The sequence below is a fragment of the Argiope bruennichi genome, chromosome 4 (assembly GCF_947563725.1).
Source record: "Argiope bruennichi chromosome 4, qqArgBrue1.1, whole genome shotgun sequence".
Lineage (NCBI taxonomy): Eukaryota > Metazoa > Arthropoda > Arachnida > Araneae > Araneidae > Argiope > Argiope bruennichi.
The window spans coordinates 137,846,122-137,860,119 of record NC_079154.1 but is presented as its reverse complement, the minus strand read 5'-3'; the positions used below and the strand labels follow the sequence as shown (position 1 = coordinate 137,860,119).

At 29.2% G+C, this 13,998-nt stretch overlaps 1 protein-coding gene across 3 annotated transcripts in view; it reads left to right on the top strand.

Annotated features, from left to right (window-relative positions):
* LOC129966028 (uncharacterized) overlaps positions 1-13,998 on the top strand; it is a 128,040-nt gene that overhangs the window by 43,885 nt on the left and 70,157 nt on the right. For all 3 annotated transcript variants that reach the window (XM_056080373.1, XM_056080374.1, XM_056080375.1), the window contains 5 exons: positions 775-874; positions 1,295-1,416; positions 3,488-3,540; positions 3,634-3,807; positions 4,682-4,818. In XM_056080373.1, the coding sequence (XP_055936348.1) occupies positions 775-874; positions 1,295-1,416; positions 3,488-3,540; positions 3,634-3,807; positions 4,682-4,818 (586 nt within the window). The remainder of the gene's footprint in view (positions 1-774; positions 875-1,294; positions 1,417-3,487; positions 3,541-3,633; positions 3,808-4,681; positions 4,819-13,998) is intronic.

Here is a 13,998-nt window from a genome sequence, read left to right as displayed (position 1 = left end):
TACAGGATAAAAATCTCTTAACACCCCTCATACCTTTTAAAGATACCTAAGATTCCTTTGCATATGCTTATTCTAATATGATTGTAATCCCAATAGAAAACAGACGCTGGAAAAAAGACACAATATAATCCTACGGCGAAAATAGATAGTTTGTTAAATACGATTCATTAACGTTTTTGTCGGAAGGGGATTTCAGAATAAAATTCGATATTTAGAGAGGAAAAATATTACAAAATAGGGTTGCAAAATCTGAAAAATTTCGATAAAAAAATAAAATGAAAATACATTCAACACTTGCCAGTGAAATCCTTATGAAAATCTCATTGTAAAATCGTTGAAGGGACAAATTTCTCTCTTTTTCTCTTGTGTTGCGATGTAGACTGATGCATCTTTTACCACTTTTTCGCTGTACATAATGTGCCTACCATGTAAAATAAGCTCAAACTTTAATTCAAAGTTCAAAAGTTTCTTCTTTTCAGGCAAAATTATCTTTATACACACACAACTGAAAGAAATGATAAATTTTGTCATCTATAATTGTTGATTATCAATCCATGAAAGTATTTCTCTATTCATTAAAATTTTAAATTTGTAAATATTAATTAAAATATCTGAAAGAAATCTTTTGTTTATTAATATTTTCTGATTATATTCATATTTTTTGTAATTGCGTACATGAAAAATGTATTAAATCTATAGCTAAATTTTTAAAAATGTGTAACTATTGAGTTTTAATTTGTGCACATTAATACAAATATCCTAATCATTTTTTAGATAGAAAATGCCGATGTTATTATCTCCTCTCTGCACATTTCTTCTGATGATACAAAACATTTAAAACCTGGATCGCTTTTAATTAATTGTTCTGAAACAGGTGAATTATTTTGAAAATATATTTTTAAAAAATAATTTTTTTAACTAACATTAAAATAATATTAAAATTATTTGAATTACTGAATATATTTACAAACATTTGATTTTGCACAAAAATATTTTTTACTATTTGACTATTTTTTGTTTTGTATTTTGTTATTATATGTATGATATCCATTTATATTGTGTAATAATTTAAATGGTAAAAATTTCATGTATTCCAAAATGAGTAACTTCTTCACCAAAGAGTTGCTCATTTTGTAACGAGAATTTTATCAAATATATGAAAGATCTTATTTTGAAACATTAAATATTGTTTCACTGTAACTGTTTTGGATTTTTTTCTGACCATAAATGTTTTATTCATACCAATGAGTTTTAATAAAATTTTAAAAACCTTAACTATTTTCCCTTTTTTCAGATTGTGAAGATCAGAGTGCATTCAGTTTTATTGATACTTTTACATCCTATAATTATTTTTGGAGCTCTGTTGCAGTTAATATTGCTAAGAATACTTTTACTGCAGTGAAGAACTTATTTCAGGTGTGAAAAACTTATCAATTTCTTCCTTTGTAATTAAGTATAATTTGTGGATTCCTAATTACTATTTTTTAAAAATTCCTGCAGGAAGAACATGTTATGGCTTCTTAATGCTAGGAGAATCAAGAAATTTTTTTCTTCCTTTTTTTTCTAATAAAAAACAAATTGCTGATGAATTAAATAATTTAAAACCAAAAGGTCTGATTAAAAAAAATCAAAACCATAACCAAATTAAATAGTTTTGGGAATTATATCTTTAAGTTAGAAATTTAAATTATAAATCTAATATATTTTATTGGCACACTATTTTATTTTTATTTATTTAAAAAAAATAAAGACATTTTTTTTCTTTGCATTTTCCTCTTCATTCTGCCAAGTGCTGTTCAAAATTACGGTTAGAAATTCTTAGGGAACGAACATTTTTTTTTTCTGGTTAATTTTATTTTGATAAAGTGTTTGTATTTGTGAAGTGAAGCCTAGTAATAGTTGTGTGTTGGGTACTGGCAATGGCGGTTGGTTGCATTATGATTTTCAGTTTTTATTCATTAACTGAAAATGAGTATAACATGTGTTTTATACTCTTCACTTAATTATTTAGAAGTAGTAAGCAAGAAAGTAATGGCACCAAAGTAATAGGGAAAATGTTTGTTATAAATTTATTTGTATTTTTCCTTGTAAAATATGAAATTGTACGGTTACTTCAATTTTTAATCAAATAGTTATTTTTTTTTCCTTCAATCAGAGAGAGTAACCTTAAACACATTTTAATCCTTGTCAGTCAAGTTGTATAAAATACATATAGCATTACTACTTAATGAGATAAAAAGTTACCCCAAAAGTTCCTTTTATGACCATAAAATGAAATATTTCTATGAAGATTATGATAACATGTTAAACTTTAAAGTTTAGATAACAAAACTTAGAAATGCAAACAAAAATAAGATTTCTAATTTATGTTGATGCTGCACTATTTGCTGACTTTGTTAGTAAACTTTTCATTCGAAATCAGTCCTTAGTATTTTCTTTATCTCATATATTTCATATTGTTACAAGCCTGTAAAGTTGCTTCCCAGAATGGTTAGTTCTATCACTGTAAAGATTTATTTGCAATCATCTGTATTGGATGCTGCTCGGGTGCTGAGCCAGTGATCCCAGAGCTTGGCGAAGAATTTGGCGATAAAATAGATAATGCTAGAAACTTCGAGAATTTTAACGATCCGTCCATTAGGAACCGAGATACGCTTGATTGACCTAAAAAGTTCTCGACCCGCCTCCCGGGAACTATAAAAGGCCGGCAGTCACAAGCTGCAAGTAGCCGTAGTGAAGCATAGTCGGAGTCGTAGATAAGTAACGAGTCTTCGAAAGGATAGCGAAGCAACGACGGAGTGCCAGCGTTTGTGTGGAGCTCAAGTTAGTTCTGAACTGAGTTCTGTGCCGAGTCCTGTTGTCTATTGTGGAAGCAGCATCGAGTCCTGTGAGGAGTAGCCAGTCGTGTGGTAGTGAGTCGGCAGTTGGATACAACTAAAGCGAGGGACAGTGAAAACTTCAACCGCTTGGAGAGACCGTAGAGCGAAACTCCGGGGATCCCTTCTCCTGCTGGCCGCTTTGTGTGCTGTGGTCGATTACTGCTTGAGGGCTATTGTTTGCTGTAGTGTGCTGCTGTTTGATGTCCTGTGTTCATCTCGGCTGTAAATATTTGTTGTCTCTGTGTTAGTGCCTTCTTGTTAAATAAACGTCGTTATTTTCTGCTTAGGCCTGCTGATTATGATGTCACACCATACACCCTCTACAAGCCAACCTGGTGATCCGTAATAATATTTTGATTATCAAATCAGTGATATATACGTTAATGAACCCACACACATATATATATATATATATATAGAATTTTTCTGTATGTTTAATATGACAGTTCATTTAAAGAAACCTACAAGGTTGGTATCAATATGTATTATAAAGTTAAATTTAAAAGCAGTTTTATCTAATTTTATTAAGTATCACTATTAGAACTAATTACTTAATGGGGAAATTAGAAAAAAATTTAATTTATAATTTTTTTTTCTTTTTCTTTTAGCACACATGGGATCTAAAACCCATACCTATTAATTTTGGGGTTCCAAGCTTAAGGTAAAAAATATCTAACGTTTTAATTTGTTTGGCAGTCTTTTTTTTTCAATAGTTTATATTTAAATGCTTATTTTTTATTTCATCCTTTGTTAGTGACATTGAAATTACAAGACTTCAAAAGTTGAAAGATATTGCTGTTTTGGCAAAAGAAATTGGAATCTTGCCTCATGAAATTGAACTTTATGGTGACAAAAAGGCTAAAGTCTCTCTGTCAGTTCTAGACAGATGCAAATTTAGAGAACCAGGAAAATATGTTGTTATTGCTGGGTAAAGTATAATATTTTGTAATTATTGTAGTATAAATATTTTTGTGTGATCAAAAATTGGGAGTAATTAATCAAGCCTATTAATTACGAAATTAACTTTTGTTTAGTTCATTTTAGAATGAAATATTTCATCATTATTTTATATGTTATAATTATGGTTAATGACTTACAAAATCAGATGTAAGTATCCCGTAAAATTTTTTTATGAAATTGTTATAATTTTTATAAACATATAGCAACAATTTGTGTTTCATTTTATGTTATCATTTGCAGATTAATTAATCTGCAAAGAAAGTAAATTTTTTAAACTGGACAATTAATTGGATTAAATTTTTTAAATTAACTCTCAGCAAAAGATGTATCCAGTGGAGTAAAAAAAAAAACAAATGCAGTTTTAAATTTGATAGAACGAAAATTAAATTTCTGCTATGAAAATATCTGACATTGAGAAGTCTACACTTCGTGTCTTTGAGAGAGATGAGATGAATGCTTTAGCAGTCTTTAATGAATAATATATCAAAAGAAAATAAAGAACACATGAATGGTGGAATATTCTATTCTTGTTAATCCTGTTGTAATCCTGTTAAAAATATTATTTTAATCTATTGATGTGTTAAATGAAAATTTGGGGAATCTTCCAGAAAATTTGAATATTTGGAAAGTTAATATAAATATATTAGAAGTATATATGAATACTTTGTAATCGAACTCTGCAAATAGATTGAAATCTTTTATATTACAGAATTGTTATTATATTTTTGAACACAATAGTGTTTGCTGTTAAAAAAGCCTTATCATGAAGTATCATTTATAATTAATCGTCTCACATCTTTCCAAATTTCATATATGTATAATTTTTTTTTTTTTTTTTTTAGAATTACACCAACTCCACTAGGAGAAGGCAAAAGTACTACTACTGTTGGTTTATGCCAGGCATTAGCTGTGCAGCTGCAAAAGAATGTTATAGCTTGCTTGCGTCAACCTTCACAAGGTCCAACATTTGGCATTAAAGGTATTGATAATTTGAAAATGTATCTAGTTTTCAAGATAGTCGGGCAATCTATTTATGTAGTAGTTTTCTCATTCCATTCATAAGTTTATCTGTTCTTGTTATCCTTCAATAAATGCAAATTTGACTATCAAGCAAAAAATGATATAAAAGATATGAGAATAAAACTGCTTACTGGCTTACTAAACAATAATGCCAGCAGGTAAAAAATGGAGATGGAAAAAATGTTTTGTTAGTTCAGAATACTTATATCATTTCCAAAATCTTATGGTCATCATTTTCTGATTTTAATATGAAATTGCTATTCTTATAGCATATATTTTCTGTGATTTCAAAAAGAAAAAAATAGATTTAATTTTAAATTTTGATAATTATCTGATTCTTTACTTAGAACTGTAATGTTTAATAATAAGCTTTTAACATCAATAGGGTTTCAAGTGCAAACCCTATTACAACAAATATCCACCATGTATGTGGTATTGGTGTACATTGAATCTAACACTATAGAGAAATCCTCTTCTTGGGATAAGTTTGAACATAGGGATGCTAGCTAAGATGTTATCCTACTCATTAGACTTAAATTCAAATATATAAAGCTCACTAGAACTGTTTTCTAAAAATAGTCCTTGTGTTTCATTGGAAATGAGACTATGTTTTTTATAAGTACAGGTTGTGTAGTCTCATGAAAAATGCTTAAAAAGTATTTGAAAATCACTTCTAAGCACCTTAAAATTGCTTAATTTTGAGGAAAGGTCATTAAAAGGGCTTACTTTTTTCGAGAAGAGCGAAGAAAGATTTTTTAGCTTCCCCATATATTGAATATAATAATTCATAAGCATGGACGTAAAGGTTTATTTACTGAATGTATCAAGAAAGAAAGCCAAAAGGGAAAAATTCGGAGAAGTTATCTAGAGTTTGAATACATATTAACAAATGCTTAATTATCCTTTTTCCGCTCACTTTTCTTGAAAAATGTGCATTGCTGTTTATTAAAATCCTGGAATAGTGATCCAGGAAGTTCAGTACAAAATACGTACTGGTCATATTTGTTGGGATACGAAAAACGAAACTTTTAAATGAAACATATTCAAACACTAATTTTTAATGTTTTAGACGTTGAAGAATTTATTTATGTTTTGTAAGTATATGTTCAATCTTTTTATGTTGTTGAAAAAGAGTAGGCAATTTAATCCAATCAACAGAAAATAAGAATACAGCTAGTGCACCAAAGAAATATATCGAACATGGGAGAAATTGCTTTAAAAACACATGCAGTGAAGCCTCTTTATAGTATGTTATATATTCGATCATTATTCTCATTAATATGTCTTTTGGTCAAACCCTTGAAAGGATTTTACTGTGGTATTTTGATTTGTAATTCATTGCAATATGTAATTACGTTAGTCGATCGCATAAAATGTAATACGGCGAGATTTTAATTTGAAACTATAAATTTTCATTCATCATTATTTCTTTCTTTGTGTTTTTTAAATCTCCCCACCCATTTGAAATTATTTGTTGAACCAATCCCACCAAACTTTGGTTTTTACTGAAAAAAACAAACAAAAAAACCTGCTGTATTTCATACTTAAAATTTTTTAAAGAAATAAAAAAAAGGTTTTTCAAAACTTTTATTTTTTTAGTTTTAACGATATTTGCTTGTTTTTCTTTTTATAACTGTTAAAGGAATTTTTTCTTAATGAAATCTCTCTTTACATATAAAAGTTTGTTCGGACTTTCAGAGCAACCGTGTCAGGGGCATAAAATTTGGGAAGTTATTTTTTTAGGTATTAAAGACCCACTCAGAGTGCATTTTTCAAAATTTTAATTTGAAGTTTAATTAAAAAATAAAAACAACTTTTAACATGTTTTCACCATAACAACGAAGCATATTACCTCACAAAAATTATTTTTACACTGTTATAAAGGTTTTTAAAAAGGGACTTTTCAATGAAAAAAATTTTGCTTGAATGAATGTATTTTTTTTTTTTTAGTAGTAATTTTTGAAAAATTAGTTTTGGGAATAATTTATAACAACGATTTTTATTATAATGAAATTCAAAACAGTATCATTGCTCCTTCGAATCGTTGAGTCATGTTATTTTACCACTGTTAACAAATAATAATCTGATGACTGTTAAATTTTGAAGCAATGAGATATATTGTCTCATACTGGATTAAAAAAATAATTTTTTAAAATGGCATTAATTAGACTAAATAGATTAATAATTTAAATAAATTAATAATAACTTAAACTTAATAAATTAATTAGACAATTAATAATTAATTAAATGGCTTTAATTGGCATTTTTTATTATCATTTTGCTTACTTCATGAATTTGTTTCCATTATATATGAAAACAAAGACTTATTAAAGTATTTTCATTTCTTCACAGAACAACAAAGCTTTAATTTGGTAGTGTCACGGGCATGAAGTTTTATCTAAACTATTAATCTGAAATTAAATACAACCATTAATCTTGGCGAACCATATGGTCACCACACATGACTAGTACATAAATAATTAATCATTATATTTTTGTTAAATACTATTACTACTCGCCAGAATACTATTATTGCTCCAGAAATCATTGTGAAATGATGTTATTATTTCACAATATTAAAAAAAAAATCATTAAATATATTATTTTGAAAAATAAATCAATGTATTAACAATCAAGCTTATTGATATATGCAATAACTTGCTAGTAATGTATTTAATAATGTAACTTGCTTGTATTGCTCTCTTCAAAATTATGAATTAGACCTATTTAATTGATAACATAGGTCATTCAAATTTTTTTTTCAAATTTGTTATGTGAAATTTAAAGCTATCTTAAAGTTAATATGTTATAAACAATCGAAATATTCAAATGACGGTTAAACCAGTTTGACTATATTTGGCAAGATAATCGATAGGGTGGCAGGTCTATAAAATGCTACATTTTGCGGACAATTTTTGATCCGCCGACTATGAACGCAGTGCGATAAATGTCAAACAATCTAAATATGCAGATTTTCAGGCTTTTTATTGAAATATCTTTCATCAAGCTTATAATTTGCATTACTTTTGGAAATATATCCGATTAGGTAAATATCTAATTCTGCCAAATATTTCTGGACGGCCGGCTGTGAACTGAATTCGATTGAAACAAATTTTCAGGCATCTTATTCAAATGTCGTTCATTTGGTTTATAGTTTGCACAATGTTTTACAATTTATTCGATAAGGTGAAAGGTATATAAAATATAGCATTTTATGAAACATTTTTGATCGGTGTATTAAGAACTTAATGTGGTGGTTGGGGACGATGTTAAGTCCAAACATTTTCAGACACCTGATTTAAATGTTTTCATTCAACTTATAATTTGCACAAAATTTATCAGAATAATCAATAAGCCTGCAAGTGAATAAGATGTTGCATTTTTGCATACTAATCTTTGTCTTTCGATCAAAATGTTGTCACAGATTATGAGAGAAAAAAACGTTTTCATTGAGTATTTCGATTTCCATTACCTGCAAGTGGAGTCATTAGGGAAATATACTTTTATATTATACTTGAATAGGACGATAGAGTTGTTTCCCCCAATTCCAAATTCAGTGGCAATAGTTCTAAAATTAATCGTATTGTCATTTTATTCATCTAATTGTTGCTTCCTCGATAATGAATTGGTAAATTTATTTCACTGTGAGAATTCTCTAACTGAAATCTAATTAATGGTGAAACAAATTTAATATAACACTCTTTTTTTATCGACGCTCTTATGCAATATAGATATTAAGAAGAGTTTGCTGTAGCTAAGTTATGTAAATTCATTATAACTCACTAACTTGTATAACTATAAATTTATTTAACAGTAAAATATATGCTTTTTGCAATCTAATTTACAGACTACAACTAAAATACTAAGGAAATATTACCGAAAAATAAATATTTTTGGTGTAGTAGCTTTTTATTTACACTGAAAGAATTTATCCAAGTATGCACTAAATTTATTAAATAAATTACTACCTAAATTCTTCAGATTCTGCATTCATTATTACAGCAGTGCTAGTGGTAAACATATTTTTTTAAATTTTCTTTTCTATTTTTTCCTTCAATTACTCTTCGTGATAAAATCTATATAATTTCAGGTGCTTTTAAATTTTTAATAGACTTCGGATAAAAATATCTTGATAAAATGATGACTAAAATAGTTAATCATAGAATATTCACATATAACACATTAATCTCTTGACATATGAATTACTATTTGGGACAATTATTATTATTTTAATCCCTAAAGGCATTGGAGGTAATGATGCGTTTTCAAGTGATTTTTGCATTTTAAATTATTTAATACTTTTACTTAATTGCACATTAAACATTTAATAATTCAATGCTCAATTCAGACTCGTCATTGTATACGAAAGGGTTAAGAAAAAACAATGTATGCAACTGAGAGTGTAAAACTCACTTATGGGAAAGAATATCAGCTTGCAACAGCTTGGTGGGGTGGGGGTGGGGATAAAAGTATATAACCACAAGAACGCGTACCTAAAAATGAAAATTGGGGAGTTCATATTCCAAGTCTAATTGTTTTTTTAATAAAATGCATTAGTTTTTTAATCCTAAATATACAGGGTGATTATAATTAAAGTTTAAGTTTCAAAACGCTATAAGAAAAGAACCACTGATGAGAATGATGTCAAATTTGAACGGCATGTTATTGAAGAAGGCGGAAAGCGTATGGCAGAAGAAAAAAATTAGTTTCAAATTTTAGCAATAGGTAGAGCTGTAAGCGGCAGAATCACGACGAGAAATGAGAAATGATTCGTAAAACAACGGCTAAGGTGTAAGTTACACATTAAAACGCATTGACAAATTAGAATTGTTGAGTAGTTTTATTTGCATATCACAGGGAAAGGGACAAATCGGTTTCAAGAGTTTTGAGGCAACATACCGCATAAAAACCATTCATCAAAGAAGTTCGGAAATATCGCGAGACTGGCGCAAAACATGTTGAATATGGTGTCCACCGTTGTATGCAACAAGTTGAAAGCGACAAGCAGCATGTTCCACAACAGATCGCAGTGTCTCTGGGGTGATATCAAAATGTGTTGCGAAATGGATGTCTTTAATATCGCTAAATTTGCAATTCGAGCACGGAACACAACATCTTTGAGATAACCCCACAGCCAAAAGTCACACGGAGTAAGATCAGGTGATCGGGATGGCCAGGCTGTAAGGAAATGACGGCTGATAATTCGAGCACTTCTGAAATGGCGCCTCAGCAGCTGCTTCACGGGATGTGTACTTGAGCGCCATCTTGCATAAAAAGGATTCCATCTGCACATCCACGCTGTTGCAGAGCTGGAATGACGCGGTTGCGCAAAGGATAAGCATAGCGATGACCAGTGACGGAAGCACCCGTCTGCTCGAAAAAATATGGCTGTAGGATGAATGATGCCGTAAAACCACACCGTGACCTTTTCAGGATGAAGTGGTACGGGGTGCGTTGCCAGTGGATTTTCTGTTGCCCATATTCGAGAATTCTGGGTATTGACGTACCCTGTCAGATGGAAATGGACTTCATCTGTCCACAAAATTTTCCACTGCCATTCATTATCCACTTCCATGCGAGCAAGAAATTCTAACGCCTTTGCTGGCAGATCAGATGGAAGCAACTCCTGCACCAGGGCCGCCGCGTGAGGGTGGCAAAATTGTTCACCGCACAAGGGCGCCAAAATTTATAGTACTTAGTTTTTTAATTTAATGTTACTTAAATAAAAATTGTTAATTATACGCTTGCAAAAAAATCGCTTTTAAAATCTAATAATTTGTAACATGTAACAACAGGAATTGGGAATGTTTTGTATCGGCATATATTTATTCTTTATGTGTTGTGAAGCTGTTGCGGCTCAACGTCGTTGTTTAGTTTGCTTTTTTTTAATGTATTTTATCATACGTCAACCCTTATTTTTAATCATATACGTAGTCGCTGCTCATAAAGTGCGTATATTCTGTGAATTGCTTCGCAAGCAAACTGTGATTAATTGTTTTCAAATCTTTTTTGTTTATAATTGCTCTAAAAATAGGATTATTATTTAGAGGTAAGTGAACAATCTAAATATATTATTAATATTATTTTCATTGCAGTAAAGATTCATAAAAAGAAACAATTCATTAAGAAAAACTTTTATCTTTCAAATTAACAAAATAATTCAAAAAGCAACTTTTTATTTATCTCTATAAAACCCAGATAAATCTTACCCTTAATTGAGCAAAATATCAATTTCTGATATAAAATTACAATTTCCAAATAATCGAAAAAAAAATTATAAAAAAATTACTAATGATTATAGCTTTTTTTCATTAAATTTTATAATTATTATGTACCCGAGATGTTTTCAATATTTCAATTGCTTATAACAAATGCTTTTTAGTAATTCGTGTTACTATTGGTTTAATTTACTGAAATATTTTGAATCGGCAATAAAAAGAAAAATTTCACATTAAATTCTCAAAAAAAAAGAAAAATCTATATTTTTTAGTCAAATTAGTTTTTTTATCTGAATCTTTATTTAGTAGCAAATGACATAAATGTGCTTTCGACTTTCAAATAGTATATTGAGAGAAAATCATATAATGCATTTTGTATATGGAATGAAAATTAATTTTTTTTTTATTTAGTGCAATAAATATTTTTTTTTGAAACATGTTCTAAAAAAAACAAAAAAAAGTCTGGAGCACAAAATAGAAAAAGGAAATTGCTAAGAGGGGAACCTAATCAGAAACTGGCAGGATCTCTCAATAAATATTTCATAAACACAATAGGATTAGACGGACAAGCAATTGAACAGGACCATCAACAATATCTGGTTTGGAATTTCATAATGAAAATTTATCAGAATATGATCAAAAAGAAGCCACGATTGTACCAATAGAAAATTTAGATGATGACGTAGAAAATTCGCCTGGTAATAACGTAATATCTCAAAACTAAGATTTTGACTTTGAATTAAACGATCCAGCTACCTGGCCTGATACAATTTCTATAAAAATTAGGGATTATTTAATTGAAAATGGCCCTGCCCGCTTGATAATCAAACATTTTTCGAGAGATAATTCTGCAGAAAGTTTTCAGAATCGTTCTATTATAGAACATTACCGAATGGAGAAAAAGTATTTAGAAATTATTTAGTATATTCAAATTCCCGAAATGCAATTTTTTGCTTCCCATGTAAACTATTCAGAGGGAAGCATTCACAGTTTATTAAGGATGGATGTAATGATTGGGCGCATTTAACCCACATTTTGAAAACACATGGAAACAGTTCATCTCACCTTAAACATAGTTCAAAATGAAGTGAACTCAAAATGTCTTTGCGTAATGTATGTACCATTGATGCAGCTCAACAAAGACTTTATGATGCAGAAAAGGTTTACTGGCAATAGGTTATTGAACGGCTTATTTATTTAAAACAATTTTTAGCCCGGCAATACCTTACATTTAGAAGTTCTTCGAAAGAGTTGTATCATAATGATAATGGAAACTTTTTGAAGTTGGTTGAAACCATAGCAAAATTTGATCCAATAATCGCTGAACATCTCCACAAAATTCAAACATCTCAAAAGAAGAACATTTCTCATTACTTAGGAGATCAAATTCAGAATGAAATTATAAGCATTATTTCAGAAGGAATTAAAAAGCATTTATTACATGTGATTAAATCGTCAAAATATTACTCACTAATTCTGGATACTACATCTGATGTCAGTCATACCGAACAATTTACTGTTGTAATTCGATTTGTTTATAAGAACGAGGAAACCAATAAAGCCCAAATTGAAGAACATTTCTGTGGATTTCAATCTGTCGACGACACTACTGGACAGGGTCTGTTTGAATTCATAAATGGACATTTAAAATCGTTAGAACTAAATTTATCAGATTTACGAGGCTAATCGTACGATGATGGTGCTAATATGAGAGGAAAGCACAAATGATTGCAACAAAAAATTATTGCAAATAATTCGAGAGCACTCTATATCCTCTGCTCTGCCCATTCTCTAAATTTGCAGAGAGAGAATTTTGCTAAAGGATGCAGCTAAAATTTCCTTCGAAACAGTTAATTTCTTCGGAGTAGTGCAGGAGCTTTACAACTACTTTTCCTCATTCGTTAAACGTTGATTTATTTTGCAACAGTATCTTGAAAATCTAACTTTACAGTCACTCTCCAACACCAGATGGGAAAGTACAAGTCAAGCTTTAAGACCGTTGAAAAACGATTTGAAGGGAATTTTGAGAGCGTTAATAAATATTCAAGATCAAACAATAGACATGGAATAAAGAACTCAAAAAATTTGATTTAGAAGGTTTTCTCGTTTAAATTCATTTCCATTAACATCTGTCACGATATTTTATATTTAGTAAATGTGGTAAATAAAATAATGCAAAATTCTAAATGTAAAATACAATTCATGACTGACAATTTACAAAATCTTATATCAGAGCTAAATAATCGTATATCAGATGAAGCGTATGAACATGCAATTGCCATTGCAAGTATCGTTGTTGATGATTTGGGGGTGGATACTGATTTTCCACAAATCTAAACAGGTTTAAAAAGAAACTATTTCAAGATGAACAAACCGACGAACTAATCAACAATCGAAGACAAAAATTTAATTTTACAATATAATATTAGATACTGCTATTTCAATTACTGACAGATTTAGTCAATTAAAAGAATATTACAATTACTTCAAGGTAGTATACTATATACCTAATTTAAAAAACTGGAGTGACAATGAAATTTTAAAACATTGTAAAGAATTAGAACAAAAATTAACGGATACTAAAAATGTTAATGAAAAGCACATTGATAGATTAAATTTGTTCGAAGAAATAAAATCTTTGCGATGTTTTACTAAACAGGATATGTCACCTATTGATGTTTTAACCCTTTAAAGGGTCATTTTTTTCTAGTCATATTATTTTAAATTATTTTTAGGCTTGAAATTAGAATAAGAAAATGGATTCATTTAGCTTATTAGATAAATTTAATTTGATTAATTAATTAATTTGGTTAATTAATAATTAAGTAACAAATCAAGACAGATAATTTTGTCTGAGATAAAGAACTGGAGCATCTAAGTTTCTGACTTACTAAAAAAATTTGTCAGAACTTATGCCAACC